The sequence below is a fragment of the Pecten maximus genome, chromosome 7, assembly GCF_902652985.1.
Source record: "Pecten maximus chromosome 7, xPecMax1.1, whole genome shotgun sequence".
NCBI lineage: Eukaryota > Metazoa > Mollusca > Bivalvia > Pectinida > Pectinidae > Pecten > Pecten maximus.
This window is the reverse complement of record NC_047021.1, coordinates 1,160,831-1,180,152: the sequence shown is the minus strand read 5'-3', so window position 1 is coordinate 1,180,152 and position 19,322 is coordinate 1,160,831. Positions and strand designations below refer to the sequence as shown.

General features: G+C 34.6%; 1 protein-coding gene across 3 annotated transcripts in view; it reads right to left on the bottom strand.

Moving 5' to 3' along the window:
* Positions 1–19,322, bottom strand: part of LOC117331279 (nischarin-like) — a 42,005-nt gene that overhangs the window by 8,112 nt on the left and 14,571 nt on the right. For 2 of the 3 annotated variants that reach the window (XM_033889884.1, XM_033889886.1), the window contains 8 exons: positions 17,845–17,970; positions 17,115–17,310; positions 16,616–16,674; positions 11,988–12,116; positions 8,585–8,701; positions 8,285–8,369; positions 6,842–6,978; positions 2,416–2,486 (listed from right to left, as the gene is read on the bottom strand). In XM_033889884.1, the coding sequence (XP_033745775.1) occupies positions 2,416–2,486; positions 6,842–6,978; positions 8,285–8,369; positions 8,585–8,701; positions 11,988–12,116; positions 16,616–16,674; positions 17,115–17,310; positions 17,845–17,970 (920 nt within the window). Of the gene's footprint in view, positions 1–2,415; positions 2,487–6,841; positions 6,979–8,276; positions 8,370–8,584; positions 8,702–11,987; positions 12,117–16,615; positions 16,675–17,114; positions 17,311–17,844; positions 17,971–19,322 lie in introns of all 3 variants that reach the window. The other variant, XM_033889885.1, reaches the window with a different exon arrangement.

The following is a 19,322-nucleotide window of genomic DNA, read 5'->3' as shown; positions in this document are numbered from 1 at the left end:
TTTCAAATGTATATCAGACCATTGATTGTTTTGATTACCTAGACTGTTCTCAAAAGCTGATCTGGTTACATGAATATTTTTTTTAAATCATTTAAGTCATTGATGCATACAACCTCTACTTTAACTGACACTTTTCTTATTGTTCCACATATTCTCTCATATTACAAATAAGTCAACAAAATGTCTTCAACTACACAATAAATTATACAATTTTCAAATGTACTGTATATTAATAACTGCTATAAGGTGTTAGTATGAGAGGGTACATAATCATTTGTAAATATGTTGTCAGAATGTTAACAGCATCCTATAGGATTAGAGCTTAAAAAATCAAGACATGAACAACATTACTGCCACCAACTAAAACTCGTTATTCCATGAAAAACCAAAACAACATTTAAACTGCAATTAGACACCAAACTAAAACGACATTCCAGTTCTCAAAAAGATTTGTTTTTTACATTTCTGATTAAGTGAAGCAAGTTAATAACACTTCAAATGAACTGAAGCGAGTGTGTTACACTTGTAATGAAATGAGTTTCTTAAACTTCTGATAAAAAAATGAACTGAAGCAAGTTTATTACACTTCTATTGAACTGATGCAAGTTCATTAAACTTATAATGAACTGAAGCGAATTTTTCACACTTCTAATGAACTGATGCGAGTTTATTACACTTCCATTTAACAGATGCGAGTTTATTACATTTCTAATGAACTGAAGCGAGTTTATTACATTTCTAATGAACTGATGCGAGTTTATTACACTTGTAATGAACTGATGCGAGTTTATTACATTTCTAATGAACTGAAGCGAGTTTATAACACTTCCAATGAACTGAAGCGAGTTTATTACATTTCTAATGAACTGAAGCGAGTTTATTACACTTCCAATGAACTGAAGCGAGTTTATTACATTTCTAATGAACTGAAGCGAGTTTATTACACTTCCAATTAACTGAAGCGAGTTTATTACATTTCTAATGAACTGAAGCGAGTTTATTACACTTCCAATGAACTGAAGCGAGTTTATTACATTTCTAATGAACTGAAGCGAGTTTATTACATTTCTAATGAACTGATGCGAGTTTATTACATTTCTAATGAACTGAAGCGAGTTTATTACACTTCTAATGAACTGTTTTATTAGTATTTGATAATTGTATTTCATCCTCTATTTTTGAGCCTACATATTCAAATAACACTATACACTATCTATCAGTATTTGTAGTATCTTTTGGTAAACTTAGCTCTGTAAAAATTAAAACTGACTTGTTTATTGAAATAAGTGTTAAACATATACATGCACAACAACCACATGTACATTAAATACATGCCTTGTGCAGGCTGTATCAGGAACATACTTATGCATATGAAATATAATATCCCACATTGATGCATACAAGTTTTGCTAATTTGTATTCAGAATTCATTCATTTTGTATAAATCTTAAGAAAATATTATTTATTCACGTGACAACTTGAACTGTAAAGTACATATTTATACAGAAATATTCCTGGAGTATGAAATTAATATGTATAAAGTTTAGCATTCGAATGTAACTTAGGAAACACTGTTTCCTTCATGATGTCATTTGTTCCCATGTGTAAATTCTCTCTATACCTTTATAGAAATTCTATAGAATTATGAAAGGTGAGCAGAATGACATATACTTACAATGTACCTTAGATTTTTACACATTTTAACACGTCCCCATTAAAAAGTACTGACAATAAAATGTGTTAGTTGTTCAAATAGTAAATATGACACAGGTTTGTGGGTTTGCCATTAGTTAGGTTGGATAAAGGTAAAGATAAAGTAATTTGATCAAATATGCATGTGCCAATCCAAACATGCTACAGATACTTTCAATAAACTGACAATATATTTTATTTGTTAAAATTACTGTATTTCTGTTGGTTAGAAAAAAAAAATTTCCAACTTACATGTGATTGAAACCTTCGCTTATTCCTTATCACTTATGTGTTTAAGCCGTGGTATGAAAAGCCCATTTTACACCCAGACTAACCCAGAAATATAAGTGTATTGGTAATTATACAAAACGAAAACATGCAAGGCAATATGAAAACAATAATCGGTTAACTGCAGTAAATTAAATTTCAGCTGTTAGTTAAACTTTGACAGAAAATAAGTTTGCTTTAATTGTAAAGAATGTACGGATGTCTGAGTAACATGTTATTAAGCGACTGATTTTCTCCAGATTAATACTTCAAAGATATATATTATAGTAGCATAATAATTTAATTGATCTAGATAATATACATATGTAAGTAACAAGCTAAGTAGAGCGTGACTATCACCATAAAACCAGGCACCATGCAGACAAAGCTAGTGAAGCTGACAGCAGCAGAGATGAGGATCAATGATAACATTTACCAACGATATAAACATCTTACTGTGATAGCACAGTGTCGTCAGACCCCATATTCTCGTCATAGCTCTTGCTGCCCTGTGTCTCCACTGGGGCCTGCAACACAATAACAATATATTTCATTATTTCCATCTTTGATGATGTATTGGTTCATTTACATAAGTCTAAATCCTGTGTAATTTCATTTAAAGTCACTCTGCACAGTTCGTTCGATAGGCTTGCTTTAATGTGTAGATTTTAGTGTTTTACCTTCAGGTTCATTTTTGTATTTTAATTTTATAAAATTGAAAAGAATTATAAGTCATAAAGCAGTGATAACATATTGAATCTAACTTAGATTTAGACATTATCAGTATATCTGTGCACCATGTGACCACTATCGGGAACCCATCAGGGAATATTATCGGGAACCCATTAGGGAATATCATCGGGAACCCATTAGGGAATATTATCGGGAACCCATTAGGAAATATTATAGGGAACCCATTAGGGAATATTATAGGGAACCCATTAGGGAATATCATCGGGAACCCATTAGGGAATATCATCGGGAACCCATTAGGGAATATTATCGGGAACCCATCAGGGAATATTATCGGGAACCCATTAGGGAATACTATCGGGAACCCATTAGGGAATATTATCGGGAACCCATTAGGGAATATTATCGGGAACCCATCAGGGAATATTATCGGGAACCCATTAGAGAATATTATCGGGAACCCATTAGGGAATACTATCGGGAACCCATTAGGGAATATTATGGGAAACCCATTAGGGAATACTATCGGGGAACCCATTAGGGAATATTATAGGGAACCCATTAGGGAATATTATAGGGAACCCATTAGGGAATATTATCGGGAACCCATTAGGGAATATTATCGGGAACCCATTAGGGAATATTATCGGGAACCCATTAGGGAATATTATCGGGAACCCATTAGGGAATACTATCGGGAACCCATTAGAGAATACTATCAGTAACCCATTAGGGAATACTATCGGGAACCCATTAGGGAATACTATCGGGAACCCATTAGAGAATATTATCGGGAACCCATCAGGAATACTATCGGGAACCCATTAGGGAATATTATAGGGAACCCATTAGGGAATATTATCCGGAACCGTTTAGGGAATATTATAGGGAACCCATCAGGGAATATTATAGGGAACCCATTAGGGAATACTATCGGGAACCCATCAGGGAATATTATAGGGAACCCATCAGGGAATATTATAGGGAACCCATTAGGGAATATTATAGGGAACCCATTAGGGAATATTATAGGGAACCCATCAGGGAATACTATCGGGAACTCATTAGGGAATATTATAGGGAACCCATTGGGGAATATTATCGGGAACCCATTAGGGAATATTATAGGGAACCCATTAGGGAATACTATCGGGAACCCATCAGGGAATATTATAGGGAACCCATTAGGGAATACTATCGGGAACCCATCAGGGAATATTATCGGTAACCCATTAGGGAATATTATAGGGAGCCCATGAGGGGAATACTATCGGGAACCCATCAGGGAATACTATCGGGAACCCATTAGGGAATATTATCGGGAACCCATCAGGGAATATTATCAGGAACCCATTAGGGAATACTATCGGGAACCCATTAGGGAATACTATCGGGAACCCATTAGGGAATACTATCGGGAACCCATTAGGGAATATTATAGGGAACCCATTAGGGAATATTATAGGGAACCCATTAGGGAATATTATCGGGAACCCATTAGGGAATACTATCGGGAACCCATCAGGGAATATTATCGGGAACCCATCAGGGAATATTATAGGGAACCCATTAGGGAGTATTATAGGGAACCAATCAGGGAATACTATCGGGAACCCATTAGGGAATATTATAGGGAACCCATTAGGGAATATTATCGGGAACCCATCAGGGAATATTATAGGGAATCAATTAGGGAATATTATCGGGAACCCATTAGGGAATATTATAGGGAACCCATTAGGGAATAATATCAGGAACCCATTAGGGAATATTATAGGGAACCCATCAGGGAATACTATCGGGAACCCATTAGGGAATAATATAGGGAACCCATTAGGGAATATTATAGGAAACCCATTAGGGAATTATCATCTCAGGACAGAGACTAGGAGTATCACAACAAAGGATTACGCTTAAAGCTGTGTGCAAAGGTTTAGTTCATGAAAAAACAATGAATCCTTCGCAAAGTTTGACAAACTGTTGAGCTCGGCGTCAAGGCATGACTTTTAGTTTATATTTAAAGAATTAAAACAGATTAAAAAATATTGATCTTCATTGTCTGAGAAATGATGTAAGGGACTGGTCTACAAAACGTTGTAGCAATTTCGAAACGAAAATGTGATGAATTGGTTTAAATACATGGTGTATACCTAATACATGATTTCATAGTTTAAATTGTAAATCTATCTTTAGTCAGGGATACTATCTTAAAAACGTGAACACTAACGAGTACACAACATTGGTAATACTGTATCAGTCTCATCAACAGCATCATTCATGTCACTGAACATAATACACATTTATTGATTGATAACACTACTAAAGAGTATTTATATAGGCAGTGTTAGTTGATATTAGAGTAAAACATGTGATCTTTTTCACTATCTTCAATTCTGGTTAAGTCAAGTAACTCTACATATCTGGTGATTTTGCAAATAAAGTACATGTCATACTATAACAAAAATGAAGATGTAAAAATGAGGAAGAATTGAAGTTTACAGGAAAACAACAACTAAATGCAAGAAGCATTAAACAATACCAATCACAGGAGCAGTGCAAGTATGAAAATAAGTATTTTAACAAGAGGTCAATGGAGCCTGTATTGCTCACCAGAACCATTGCATGACATAAAAAATCATAGTAATATATAACAAAGATTTTACCATTTTGTTAGCTGTCTCTAAGAAACATGGCTACAACATATTTCCTTTTTTAATAACTATTTGCTTGTTTTCAAGATTATTCACAGCAAATTCAACAAATTCAAAATCTGTGTTTAAAACCAATTTGTTTATACAACTCTACTTCACTTCACCTAAATTTGGTCAAATTTACATGTGTTTCCCCTATTAGACTGTGTATCTCTGCACTCTTCCCTCCTACTCCCCTTTAAGACCCAAGTTCATATTTGGTATAAGATGTTAATCCATATTCAGAAGGCCTATTGGCCCTTGACCATCTGTATACACAGATGCAATACACCAAATTTGGTTTAAATCCCTTTGTCAGTGCAGGAGAGGAGGTATTTTGAATAGTTTCTCAATTTACCTATGGATCCAATTATTCCACCTAGACCCTCTGCTTACATAAAATAAATTTTCATCAAAATTCATTCAGGTGTGATCTGGACTAAATCTTGTAGAATTTCCAAATAAATGACAGACTGACAAAATGACAAGATGCTTTGCCATGACTAATCATCTCTGTAAGGACCTTTGGTCCAGGAAAGCTAAAGATTAAAAAATTTACCAGAAATACTGATATACTAGGTATACAGATGGAAAGTATCATCATATAACAGGCACTTTACCATGTAATACAATTATTTATTACATTTTTACCAGTGAAATATCAAAAATTATTCATTTTATAAAAGTGATATTTTTCACTAGTGAAGAATATCATATTTTTCACTAGTGAAAAATATCACTTTTGCTGATTTGACCAATCAAATTAATTATTAGAAAATACCACAATAATTGACCAATCAGAAAGCCCGACATATATGTCAGCACCTGGACAGGGGGAACTACATTTTTTGTATGCAAACTTTCGCTGTAGGCCTAGTTAGCATACGGGGTAGGTTTTTCGTTGATAAAAAATGTAATAAACAGAATATGCGCACTCGTGAAAAATATCAAAATATTAGCCCCACTCGTGAAATATATTTGGTATTACTGAAGACACTGTTAGATATCCTCTATGTAATAAACATCGAAAGACACATTTGTAATAATACTACATAGTGATGTCATGATAATTTATGGCATCGTAATAAATATATGACATCCCATGATATTGTCTCAGTAAAGAATAACAAACGTCCCAGTGGAAATTGTCTGTCGACACTTACATAGAAATGAATGCTCTATACTTACATTCTCATCAATATGATATCATGACAAATAGAATTTTACACTTTTGACCCTATATATATGACGTTATATTTATTAAACTCATTCAAAAATTATCTATGCCATGAGACTTTACCAAAGTATTGAGCTCGTTAGGATCCACTATTATATGCTTCACCTCAGTTCCACACTATTATATCAACACCATAATAAGGAACTATCAAGCATTTATTTTTAATTGATACAGAATTACTTGTTCATCAGTAAACTTATCATTATAGATAGTATAGGTGGACAGTCAGATAGAACATCAGAGTAGAAGAGTTGATATGGACCTTTGTTTCAGGGCCAGCCTGCTGTAGGAACACTAGACTTTGTGACCAGCTCCCCGATGAGGTAGGGGAGAGATCTTCGGTGGAGTTCTGTGGCTGTGAATTGGCGGGACTAGTGTACCCCTGGCTACCCTCTATGCCTAGGCAACACAAAAACAAGGTCAAGCATGCAAAACTAACTAAAATTCAGCAACTATTATAAAACAATTCATTTCTGAAAATACATGTATGGGTTTTTATCTTTTAAATGAATTACCTGGAATTTGTTGACAGAAAAAGTTCTGCCTTCATCAGAATTAATGAGTTCAACCTAACTAGTTTTTGTCATCACGGTTAAAGAGTCCAACCTAACTAGTTTTTGTCATCTGAATTTATGAGTCCAACCTAACTAATTCTTGTGATCAGAATTAATTAATCAAGCCCAACAATTTTTTGTCATCAGAGTTAAAGAGTCCAACCTAACTAGTTTTTGAAGTTTTTAATTAATAATGAAAACAAACCTTTTCTTCTAATCTTGAAATGACTGAGGATTAACTTGTAAGAATGATTGAATTCCAGTTTGATGTTATCACTCATGAAGGCGCAAAAGGAGTGTGTTTAATATAAACACTTTCAGAGATATGTTTTCATGAGAAATATATATATAATATAACTATATAATGAGAATGTCTCCATTACGTCTCTGAAATATATTGTCACAAACACTTATCAGTAAATAAATGTCAAGCAACCTTTTAAAGGACTTCAATTATTTAGTGCACCAAAGCTCTTTCCCAGAAAAAGTGATGGTTGTGCTTATTTTGTCAGCGGACTGAATAGGGTATTTATATTACACCTAGGTCCACTGTTGATCTAAATGAAGTAGTAACTATAAACCTGTTACAGAAATAAGTCTCAGTAAGATTCTTGATTTCTGGATTAACATGACCATATACATGCATATCAAAAGAAACACAGTAAAAAATTAAATTTTAAAGGATGAAGCATTGCAAGCAATTACTGAGGTCTCCAGATTTTCCAAGTTCAGTCTACTACAACAAGGGAATCAGTTAAGTAAAGATTGTAAGAAAGCTTATACAAATTTTAAACTCAAGAGAGATAAAGGGAAATAACTCAGGAAATAGACACGATCTCCCCAACAATATCGTATTTTTGTTTAAATGGGTCTAATATTTTGTAAATCAATATTATTTGTGTCTTTGAAAACAATTGTACTGCTGCTCGCTTATCACAATGACTATATTTCTGAATAGTGAAAAAATAATTTGAATTTTTATCAGACTTCAAGATAAAAATGTATGAATCAATTTGCCATCGCTCTACAAAGGTTTAACAGACAACAAAGTTACAAACCAGACAGAGAAGAGGCCATGCTGAATTAAAAGCCAGAGTGTCCGTGTCCGTGAGAGGACAGGTACGTCACTGGAGGGATACATACATTATTACCTGTAAAACTGGCCTGGGGTGACCCCTGCTCCTCATAAAGCTCAGGTAACACAGGGGACCCCGTAGGGCGGTCGTCACTGATGGACTGTAAGGGAAGGGTGAGAAGGTACAAGTAATATCAATATACACTGATCTTTTCTCTGCTATTGTCTTTTTCCTTTTAATTCTTCTAAAACAAGAGGAACATAAATATCAAATATGAGAATGATCCATTATGAACTCTCTGAGAAAAAGGGTTAACAATCTTATGCGAACACAAGAGGAATGTAAATAAAATTCAAGAAAAATCCATGAACCTACCTTCCTTGTTATAGGTTTTCTGGATTTGTCCTTGTTTTCCTTGGATTTCTGTATAGCCTGTAGGACAGCCACAGTGTCAAGTTCCTGCTGACTGGGCTTGTGGTCATCCAGGATCACCTATAGAAAACAGGACAATGGATAGAAAACAAGACAATGACAGGGGATAGAAAACAAGACAATGACAGGGGATAGAAAACAAGACAATGACAGGGGATAGAAAACAAGACAATGACGGGGGATAGAAAACAAGACAATGACAGGGGATATAAAACAAGACAATGACGGGATAGAAAACAAGACAATGACAGAGGATAGAAAACAAGACAATGACAGGGGATAGAAAACAAGACAATGACAGGGGATAGAAAACAAGACAATGACAGAGGATAGAAAACAAGACAATGACAGGGGATAGAAAACAAGACAATGACAGGGGATAGAAAACAAGACAATGACGGGGGATAGAAAACAAGACAATGACAGGGGATAGAAAACAAGACAATGACGGGATAGAAAACAAGACAATGACAGGGGATAGAAAACAAGACAATGACAGGGGATAGAAAACAAGACAATGACGGGGGATAGAAAACAAGACAATGACAGGGGATATAAAACAAGACAATGACGGGATAGAAAACAAGACAATGACAGGGGATAGAAAACAAGACAATGACGGGGGATAGAAAACAAGACAATGACAGGGGATAGAAAACAAGACAATGACAGGGGATAGAAAACAAGACAATGACGGGGGATAGAAAACAAGACAATGACAGGGGATAGAAAACAAGACAATGACGGGGGATAGAAAACAAGACAATGACAGGGGATAGAAAACAAGACAATGACGGGGATAGAAAACAAGACAATGACGGGGGATAGAAAACAAGACAATGACAGGGGATAGAAAACAAGACAATGACAGGGGATAGAAAACAAGACAATGACAGGGGATAGAAAACAAGACAATGACAGGGGATAGAAAACAAGACAATGACGGGATAGAAAACAAGACAATGACAGGGGATAGAAAACAAGACAATGACAGGGGATAGAAAACAAGACAATGACAGGGGATAGAAAACAAGACAATGACAGGGGATAGAAAACAAGACAATGACAGAGGATAGAAAACAAGACAAATGACAGGGGATAGAAAACAAGACAATGACAGGGGATAGAAAACAAGACAATGACGGGATAGAAAACAAGACAATGACAGGGGATAGAAAACAGGACAATGACAGGGGATAGAAAACAAGACAATGACAGAGGATAGAAAACAGGACAATGACAGGGGATAGAAAACAAGACAATGACAGGGGATAGAAAACAAGACAATGACAGGGGATAGAAAACAAGACAATGACAGGGGATAGAAAACAAGACAATGACAGGGGATAGAAAACAAGACAATGACGGGATAGAAAACAAGACAATGACAGGGGATAGAAAACAAGACAATGACAGGGGATAGAAAACAAGACAATGACGGGGATAGAAAACAAGACAATGACAGGGGATAGAAAACAAGACAATGACGGGATAGAAAACAAGACAATGACAGAGGATAGAAAACAAGACAATGACAGAGGATAGAAAACAAGACAATGACGGGGGATAGAAAACAAGACAATGACAGGGGATAGAAAACAAGACAATGACAGGGGATAGAAAACAAGACAATGACAGGGGATAGAAAACAAGACAATGACAGGGGATAGAAATCAAGACAATGACAGGGGATAGAAAACAAGACAATGACAGGGGATAGAAAACAAGACAATGACAGGGGATAGAAATCAAGACAATGACAGAGGATAGAAAACAAGACAATGACAGGGGATAGAAAACAAGACAATAACAGGGGATAGAAAACAGGACAACGACAGGGGATAGAAAACAAGACAATGACAGGGGATAGAAAACAAGACAATGACGGGATAGAAAACAAGACAATGACGGGATAGAAAACAAGACAATGATGGGGGATAGAAAACAAGACAATGACAGAGGATAGAAAACAAGACAATGACGGGATAGAAAACACGACAATGACAGAGGATAGAAAACAAGACAATGACAGAGGATAGAAAACAAGACAATGACGGGATAGAAAACAAGACAATGATGGGGGATAGAAAACAAGACAATGACGGGATAGAAAACAAGACAATGACAGGGGATAGAAAACAAGACAATGACGGGGGATAGAAAACAAGACAATGACAGAGGATAGAAAACAAGACAATGACGGGATAGAAAACAAGACAATGACAGGGGATAGAAAACAAGACAATGACAGGGGATAGAAAACAAGACAATGACGGGATAGAAAACAAGACAATGACAGGGGATAGAAAACAAGACTGACGGGGGATAGAAAACAAGACAATGACGGGGGATAGAAAACAAGACAATGACAGGGGATAGAAAACAGGACAACGACAGGGGATAGAAAACAAGACAATGACGGGATAGAAAACAAGACAATGACAGAGGATAGAAAACAAGACAATGACGGGATAGAAAACAAGACAATGACAGAGGATAGAAAACAAGACAATGACAGAGGATAGAAAACAAGACAATGACAGGGGATAGAAAACAAGACAATGACAGAGGATAGAAAACAAGACAATGACAGAGGATAGAAAACAAGACAATGACAGGGGATAGAAAACAAGACAATGACAGGGGATAGAAAACAAGACAATGACGGGGGATAGAAAACAAGACAATGACAGGGGATAGAAAACAAGACAATGACAGGGGATAGAAAACAAGACAATGACAGAGGATAGAAAACAAGACAATGACAGAGGATAGAAAACAAGACAATGACAGAGGATAGAAAACAAGACAATGACAGGGGATAGAAAACAAGACAATGACAGAGGATAGAAAACAAGACAATGACAGGGGATGGAAAACAAGACAATGACAGGGGATAGAAAACAAGACAATGACAGGGAATAGAAAACAAGACAATGACAGAGGATAGAAAACAAGACAATGACAGAGGATAGAAAACAAGACAATGACAGGGGATAGAAAACAAGACAATGACAGAGGATAGAAAACAAGACAATGACAGAGGATAGAAAACAAGACAATGACAGGGGATAAAAAACAAGACAATGACAGGGGATAGAAAACAAGACAATGACGGGGGATAGAAAACAAGACAATGACAGGGGATAGAAAACAAGACAATGACAGGGGATATTATACAGTAATAAAAGAACATAATTACAAAACATACATAATTGTCTCTAGGCCAGTTTTCTTTTGGTTCCAATATGATATCAAAGTTCACAGTAATATTTGATATTCTGTACTTTTATAACTAATTAACACACATTGGAAAACAAAGCGAGATTAATGAGATAAGTGATACCTCTGATGCACGGTCCATAAACATGGACAGGACTTTGGTACGGTAGTCCAGTACTGTTGTTACAGGGTTGTTGTTCATGTGTAATTCCTCCAGACACGGCAGCTTACAGACATGTAGTACCTCAGTCATCTACGGTACAAAATAGTAATGTATTATATAGAGTACCTCAGTCATCTACAGTACAAAATAGTGTATATATAGTACCTCAGTCATATATGGTACAAAATAGTATCATATATTATATAGTACCTCAGTCATCTACAGTACAAAACAGTATTATATATTATATAGAGTACCTCAGTCATCTACAGTACAAAACAGTATTATATATTATATAGAGTACCTCAGTCATCTACAGTACAAAATAGTGTATATATAGTACCTCAGTCATATATGGTACAAAATAGTATCATATATTATATAGTACCTCAGCCATCTACAGTACAAAACAGTATTATATATTATATAGTCTAGAGTACCTCAGTCATCTACAGTACAAAACAGTATTATATATTATATATAGTACCTCAGTCATCTACAGTACAAAACAGTATTATATATTATATAGAGTACCTCAGTCATCTACAGTACAAAACAGTATTATATATTATATAGAGTACCTCAGTCATCTACAGTACAAAATAGTGTATATATAGTACCTCAGTCATATATGGTACAAAATAGTATCATATATTATATAGTACCTCAGTCATCTACAGTACAAAACAGTATTATATATTATATAGAGTACCTCAGTCATCTACAGTACAAAATAGTATTATATATTATATAGTACCTCAGTCATCTACAGTACAAAACAGTATTATATATTATATATAGTACCTCAGTCATCTACAGTACAAAATAGTATCATATATTATATAGTCTAGAGTACCTCAGTCATCTACAGTACAAAACAGTATTATATATTATATATAGTACCTCAGTCATCTACAGTACAAAATAGTATCATATATTATATAGTACCTCAGTCATCTACAGTACAAAATAGTATTATATATTATATAGAGTACCTCAGTCATCTACAGTACAAAACAGTATTATATATTATATAGAGTACCTCAGTCATCTACAGTACAAAATAGTGTATATATATAGTACCTCAGTCATATATGGTACAAAATAGTATCATATATTATATAGTACCTCAGTCATCTACAGTACAAAACAGTATTATATATTATATAGTCTAGAGTACCTCAGTCATCTACAGTACAAAATAGTATTATATATTATATATTATATAGTACCTCAGTCATCTACAGTACAAAACAGTATTATATATTATATAGAGTACCTCAGTCATCTACAGTACAAAATAGTATTATATATTATATAGAGTACCTCAGTCATCTACAGTACAAAATAGTATTATATATTATATAGAGTACCTCAGTCATCTAGAGTACAAAATAGTATTATATATTATATAGAGTACCTCAGTCATCTACAGTACAAAATAGTATTACATATTAAATAGAGTACCTCAGTCATCTACAGTACAAAATAGTATTATATATTATATATAGTACCTCAGTCATCTAGAGTACAAAATAGTATTATATATTATATAGAGTACCTCAGTCATCTACAGTACAAAATAGTATTATATATTATATAGAGTACCTCAGTCATCTACAGTACAAAATAGTATTATATATTATATAGAGTACCTCAGTTAGCTAGAGTCATCTACAGTACAAAATAGTATTATATATTACATATAGTACCTCAGTCATCTACAGTACAAAACAGTATTATATATTATATAGAGTACCTCAGTCATCTACGGTACAAAATAGTATCATATATTATACAGTGGAACTTCGTTAACTCGAACTCAGATAACTCGAATACCCCGCTTAACTCGAAGTACCTCGCCGGTCCCGGCCGAATTCTCTCTTTATCTTAGTAAAAAAAACTCGGAAAATTAGAATTCGGATAACTCGAAAAACTCGGATAATACGAAGTAAAAATTTGGTCCCAACAATAAAAATCCTACTTGAAATGTTCGAATAACTCGAAGTATAATTTTCGTTGATCGGTGGCAAACACCGACATTTTTTAAGAGCTAAATTCCGTTTGTAATACTGAACATATCGGCACTACTAACCTACATGCTATTATAAGTATTTCATAAATTCATAAAAGAAATTGTCGGTTGAATCTTATAACAACAAGTCTTGGTGATAAACAGTACTGCTTTACTTACATCAGGTAATATAATTTCCCAAGGCGGTCGCCGATATCAGTACACACGATAGTCAACAACTCATCTACCCGTTCGTTCAAGCGGAACTAATCTCTGACACACCGGTAGATCTACCCGGCTGATGTTTTTACAGGTGTAGAAATGACACAGTCACCGGCGCCTATTAAATCTTTAAACTGCTGAAACAATAGCGTAATTACTGCCGAGGTGTTCAGAGTACAACTGTAACGGTCAGTGCTGTCTATTAAATCGGATAAAACGCCAACTCAGTTACAGTAACATTTTATACGCACATGCGCAGCCCAACTTCCGGTGCTAATACACATGGAAATGGCGTGGTTATCAATAAAAAGTAAGTAGGCCGATCAAACAGTATTTTATATATGTCCAATAAAAGGTAATGGTTCTGTTACGTTTTGTATGCAATCTGTGTTAAACTTAAACGGTTATTTGTTTTGACATTAATAACTTGTTATTTTGTCGAATTCCGATTTATCGTTTACCTTTTGCAAACATGACTTGCACATCAGATCGTTATTGAAGTGACTAAGTGAAAGAAACTTTATCGTGACTGTATATCGGCAAAACTACACCAAATTACAAGTGACATAACGAAGCATTACATATATATTTACATGTATTGACCAGTCTTCACACTAAACTGATGAGCGACAGAGCGAAGTTATAATGATTATATAATGTTGACAAATATTGACCAAACTTTTCACCAAAAACGATAACTCGCTTAATTCGAACAGTCGGATAACTCGAAGTTTTTTCGTGGTCCCGTCGACTTCGAGTTAACGAAGTTCCACTGTATATAGTACCTCAGTCATCTAGAGTACAAAATAGTATTATATATTATATATAGTACCTCAGTCATCTACGGTACAAAATAGTATTACATATTATATAGAGTACCTCAGTCATCTACAGTACACAATAGTATTATATATTATATAGAGTACCTCAGTCATCTACAGTACAAAATAGTATTATATATTATATAGAGTACCTCAGTCATCTACAGTACAAAATAGTATTATATATTACATAGAGTACCTCAGTCATCTACAGTACAAAATAGTATTATATATTATATAGAGTACCTCAGTCATCTACAGTACAAAATAGTATTATATATTATATAGAGTACCTCAGTAATCTACAGTACAAAAAAGTATTTCGGTACAAAAAAGTATTTCGGTACAAAATAGTATATATAGTACAAAATAGGTACGGTATTATATATACATATACATAATGTAGTACATTTTTTAGTCATCTACAGTACAAAATAGTTATAGTATTATATATATAGTACAAAATAGCTACTGACACAGTATTATATATATATAGTATAAAATAGGTACAGTATCATATATATAGTATAAAATAGTTACAGTATTATATATATAGTACAAAATAGGTACAGTATTGTATATATAGTATAAAATAGGTACAGTATTATAGGTACAGTAATAGTACCCTTAAAGGTTTATTTGTTTGTACTTTTTGGGTAGTAGACACTAGACAGCACATTACAGGACATACATGTACACTTGGCTATGACTGACATCGTTCTTACCTGTGATATCTCTTTATGACTGACATCATTCTTACCTAAGATATCTCTTTATGACTGACATCTAGCTTAGGCCTGTGATATCTCGTTATGACTGACATCATTCCTACCTAAGATATCTCTTTATGACTGACATCTAGCTTACCTGTGATATCTCGTTATGACTGACATCATTCTTACCTGTGATATCTCGTTATGACTGACATCAGTCTTACCTGTGATATCTCGTTATGACTGACATCTAGATTACCTGTGATATCTCGTTATGACTGACATCATTCTTACCTGTGATATCTCGTTATGACTGACATCTAGATTACCTGTGATATCTCGTTATGACCTACATCATTCTTACCTGTGATATCTCGTTATGACGGACATCATTCTTACCTGTGATATCTCTTTATGACTGACATTATTCTTACCTGTTATATCTCATTATGACTGACATCTACCTTACCTGTGATATCTCGTTATGACTGACATTTAGCTTACCTGTGATATCTCGTTATGACCTACATCATTCTTACCTGTGATATCTCGTTATGACTGACATCATTCTTACCTGTGATATCTCGTTATGACTGACATTATTCTTACCTGTGATATCTCGTTATGACTGACATCTAGATTATCTGTGATATCTCGTTATGACTGACATCGTTCTTACCTGTGATATCTCGTTATGACTGACATTATTCTTACCTGTGATATCTCGTTATGACTGACATCGTTCTTACCTGTGATATCTCGTTATGACTGATATCATTCTTACCTGTGATATCTCGTTATGACGGACATCTAGCTTACCTGTGATATCTCGTTATGACTGACATCAAGATTTTCCAGGGAAAACAACTTTGAGAGTCCTAGAAAATGAAACATCATAGCAAGTTACTGTCAAATCTACAACTATAGCTTACAGCTGTGTCTATATATTCTACATATCTTAAAGTCAAATCTACAACTATAGCTTACAGGTGTGTCTATATATTCTACATATCTTAAAGTCAAATCTACAACTATAGCTTACAGGTGTGTCTATATATTCTACATATCTTAAAGTCAAATCTACAACTCTAGCTTACAGCTGTGTCTATATATTCTACATATCTTAAAGAACACCTGAGATAATTTCATTACATCTGCAGATTTAAGTAAAAAATAGTGATTTTACTTTGAAGCTGCCAGGAACCACACACTAGGATGTTCATTTTACCAGATTTATAATAATTGATACAGTGTAGCATCACTTCTCCACCTACTCCACTTATAAGACACTTATAAGCTCAGGTAGACTTAATGTTACCTTGTAGACTGTCCAGTTTGTTGCCAGCCAGGATTAGAGTCTTTAGGTTGCCAATTTTGGTGTGTAAAGCATCCAGAGACCTAAATGTGTTGTATGAGAGGTCGAGGAAGGTCAGACGACTCAGCCAGTTAAGATGCTGGATACTTTTGATGTGATTGTGACTAAGATTCAGCACTTCTACTCGGGGCATCAGTTGCTTTAATAGATTACAACAGTTATTTCAGGCAAGGGAGACAATCCATGCAGCTTTGCAGGAACTATTAAAATTTATATTTACATTGTACAATATCATACACTGCAAGAAGTGTTCAACCCACAACATATCAGGAGTGAGAAAAAGATCGTGAATTTAATTCATTTCTGTGTAAAATTAACAAATCTGATGGTTATAAATTCTTGTGGGATTTATTTTTTAAATATTGCTACATTTGTCACATCACAGTTATTGGCAACAATATGTGATAATACAATTTTTTTTTAATCTTTAAAAAAAAATTCTGAATATTACAATTAGATCTTTTCAAAGAAATTAAGTGCTATATTTAAGTTGACTGAAACATTTCATTAACATATAATCAATGTCCTGAGGACTGTTTCACAAGAGAGGTATAGCTATTTGATCCATTATGGATGTAACTATTTATGCAAGGGAGGTAACTTTTGATGCAAGGGAGGTAACTGTTTAAATAAGGGAGATAACTGTTTAAATTAAGGGAGTTAATTGACTCACCACACTATCATCGATATCTGTAATGGTGTTGTGACTGAAGTCAGCCTCGGAGAGTTTATCCCAGTAAGACACCAGTAGTGTGCCATCGTCTGCCTTCCACTGTGGTAGGTCCTGTAGAAGGATGTCCTGTAATACACACAAACATACAAACTACAGGGACTGTATTGTCTCACAGGATTATCCAGATAATACTGACATGTTGTTGTCAGTGTCACAAGTAACAGTTAGGGTACAAACATTTCTAACTTTCAGACATACAAAAGAGTATACTCATATCAAATTCTTAATTCAGATCAGGGTATCATTGAGTTTTGCAGAGGTGATGAAATATTTTACTGCAGGTCTCAAGATATAAATCTAATTTTAAGCTCAAGGTATCAAGGTGTATAGACAAGGTGAAGCTGTCATTCAGCCTATAATTTAAAGTATAATAATTAGGCAGGATCTACCTAATATAAAATAACAAACTGAACAGAGTTACTGTTACTCAACATACACATTATCATATCACAAAAGGCCACTTTCACCATCGCCGCTGCTCCTAAAAATAGCTGCCGTATCAAAGTCAAAACAACGCTACATGGTAAACATGGGGTGTAACCAGATTGTGCCGGCGGCTCTTTAAGGCATTATGGCGATTGTCATTTGTTAAACTTAAAAGAAAAGGTGAAAGTCTCACAGGTAATAAGGCTATGCTTAACGCTATCTCTTACTGATGTTTGGTTAATATCACCGAGATTAAATCACACAAACTGATGTTTGATTTCTATGTTTGGTTTCTATCTGTGAGATTACACCACACAAACTGATGTTTGGTTTCTATGTTTGGTTTCTATGTTTGGTTTCTATCCGTGAGATTACACCACAGAAACTGATGTTTGGTTTCTATGTTTGGTTTCTATCCCTGAGACTACACCACACAAACTGATGTTTGGTTTCTATGTTTGGTTTCTATCCCCGAGATTAAATCACACAAACTAATGTTTGGTTTCTATCCGTGAAATTACACCACACAAACTGATGTTTGGTTTCTATCCATGAAATTACACCACACAAACTGATGTTTGGTTTCTATGTTTGGTTTCTATCCCTGGGATTACACCACACAAACTGATGTTTGGTTTCTATCCATGAAATTACACCACACAAACTGATGTTTGGTTTCTATGATTAGTTTCTATGTTTGGTTTCTATCCCTGGGATTACACCACACAAACTGATGTTTGGTTTCTATGTTTGGTTTCTATCCCTGGGATTACACCACACAAACTGATGTTTGGTTTCTATCCATGAAATTACACCACACAAACTGATGTTTGGTTTCTATGTTTGGTTTCTATGTTTGGTTTCTATCCCTGGGATTACACCACACAAACTGATGTTTGGTTTCTATGTTTGGTTTCTATGTTTGGTTTCTATCCATGAGCACCACAGAAACTGATGTTTGGTTTCTATGTTTGGTTTCTATGCCTGGGATT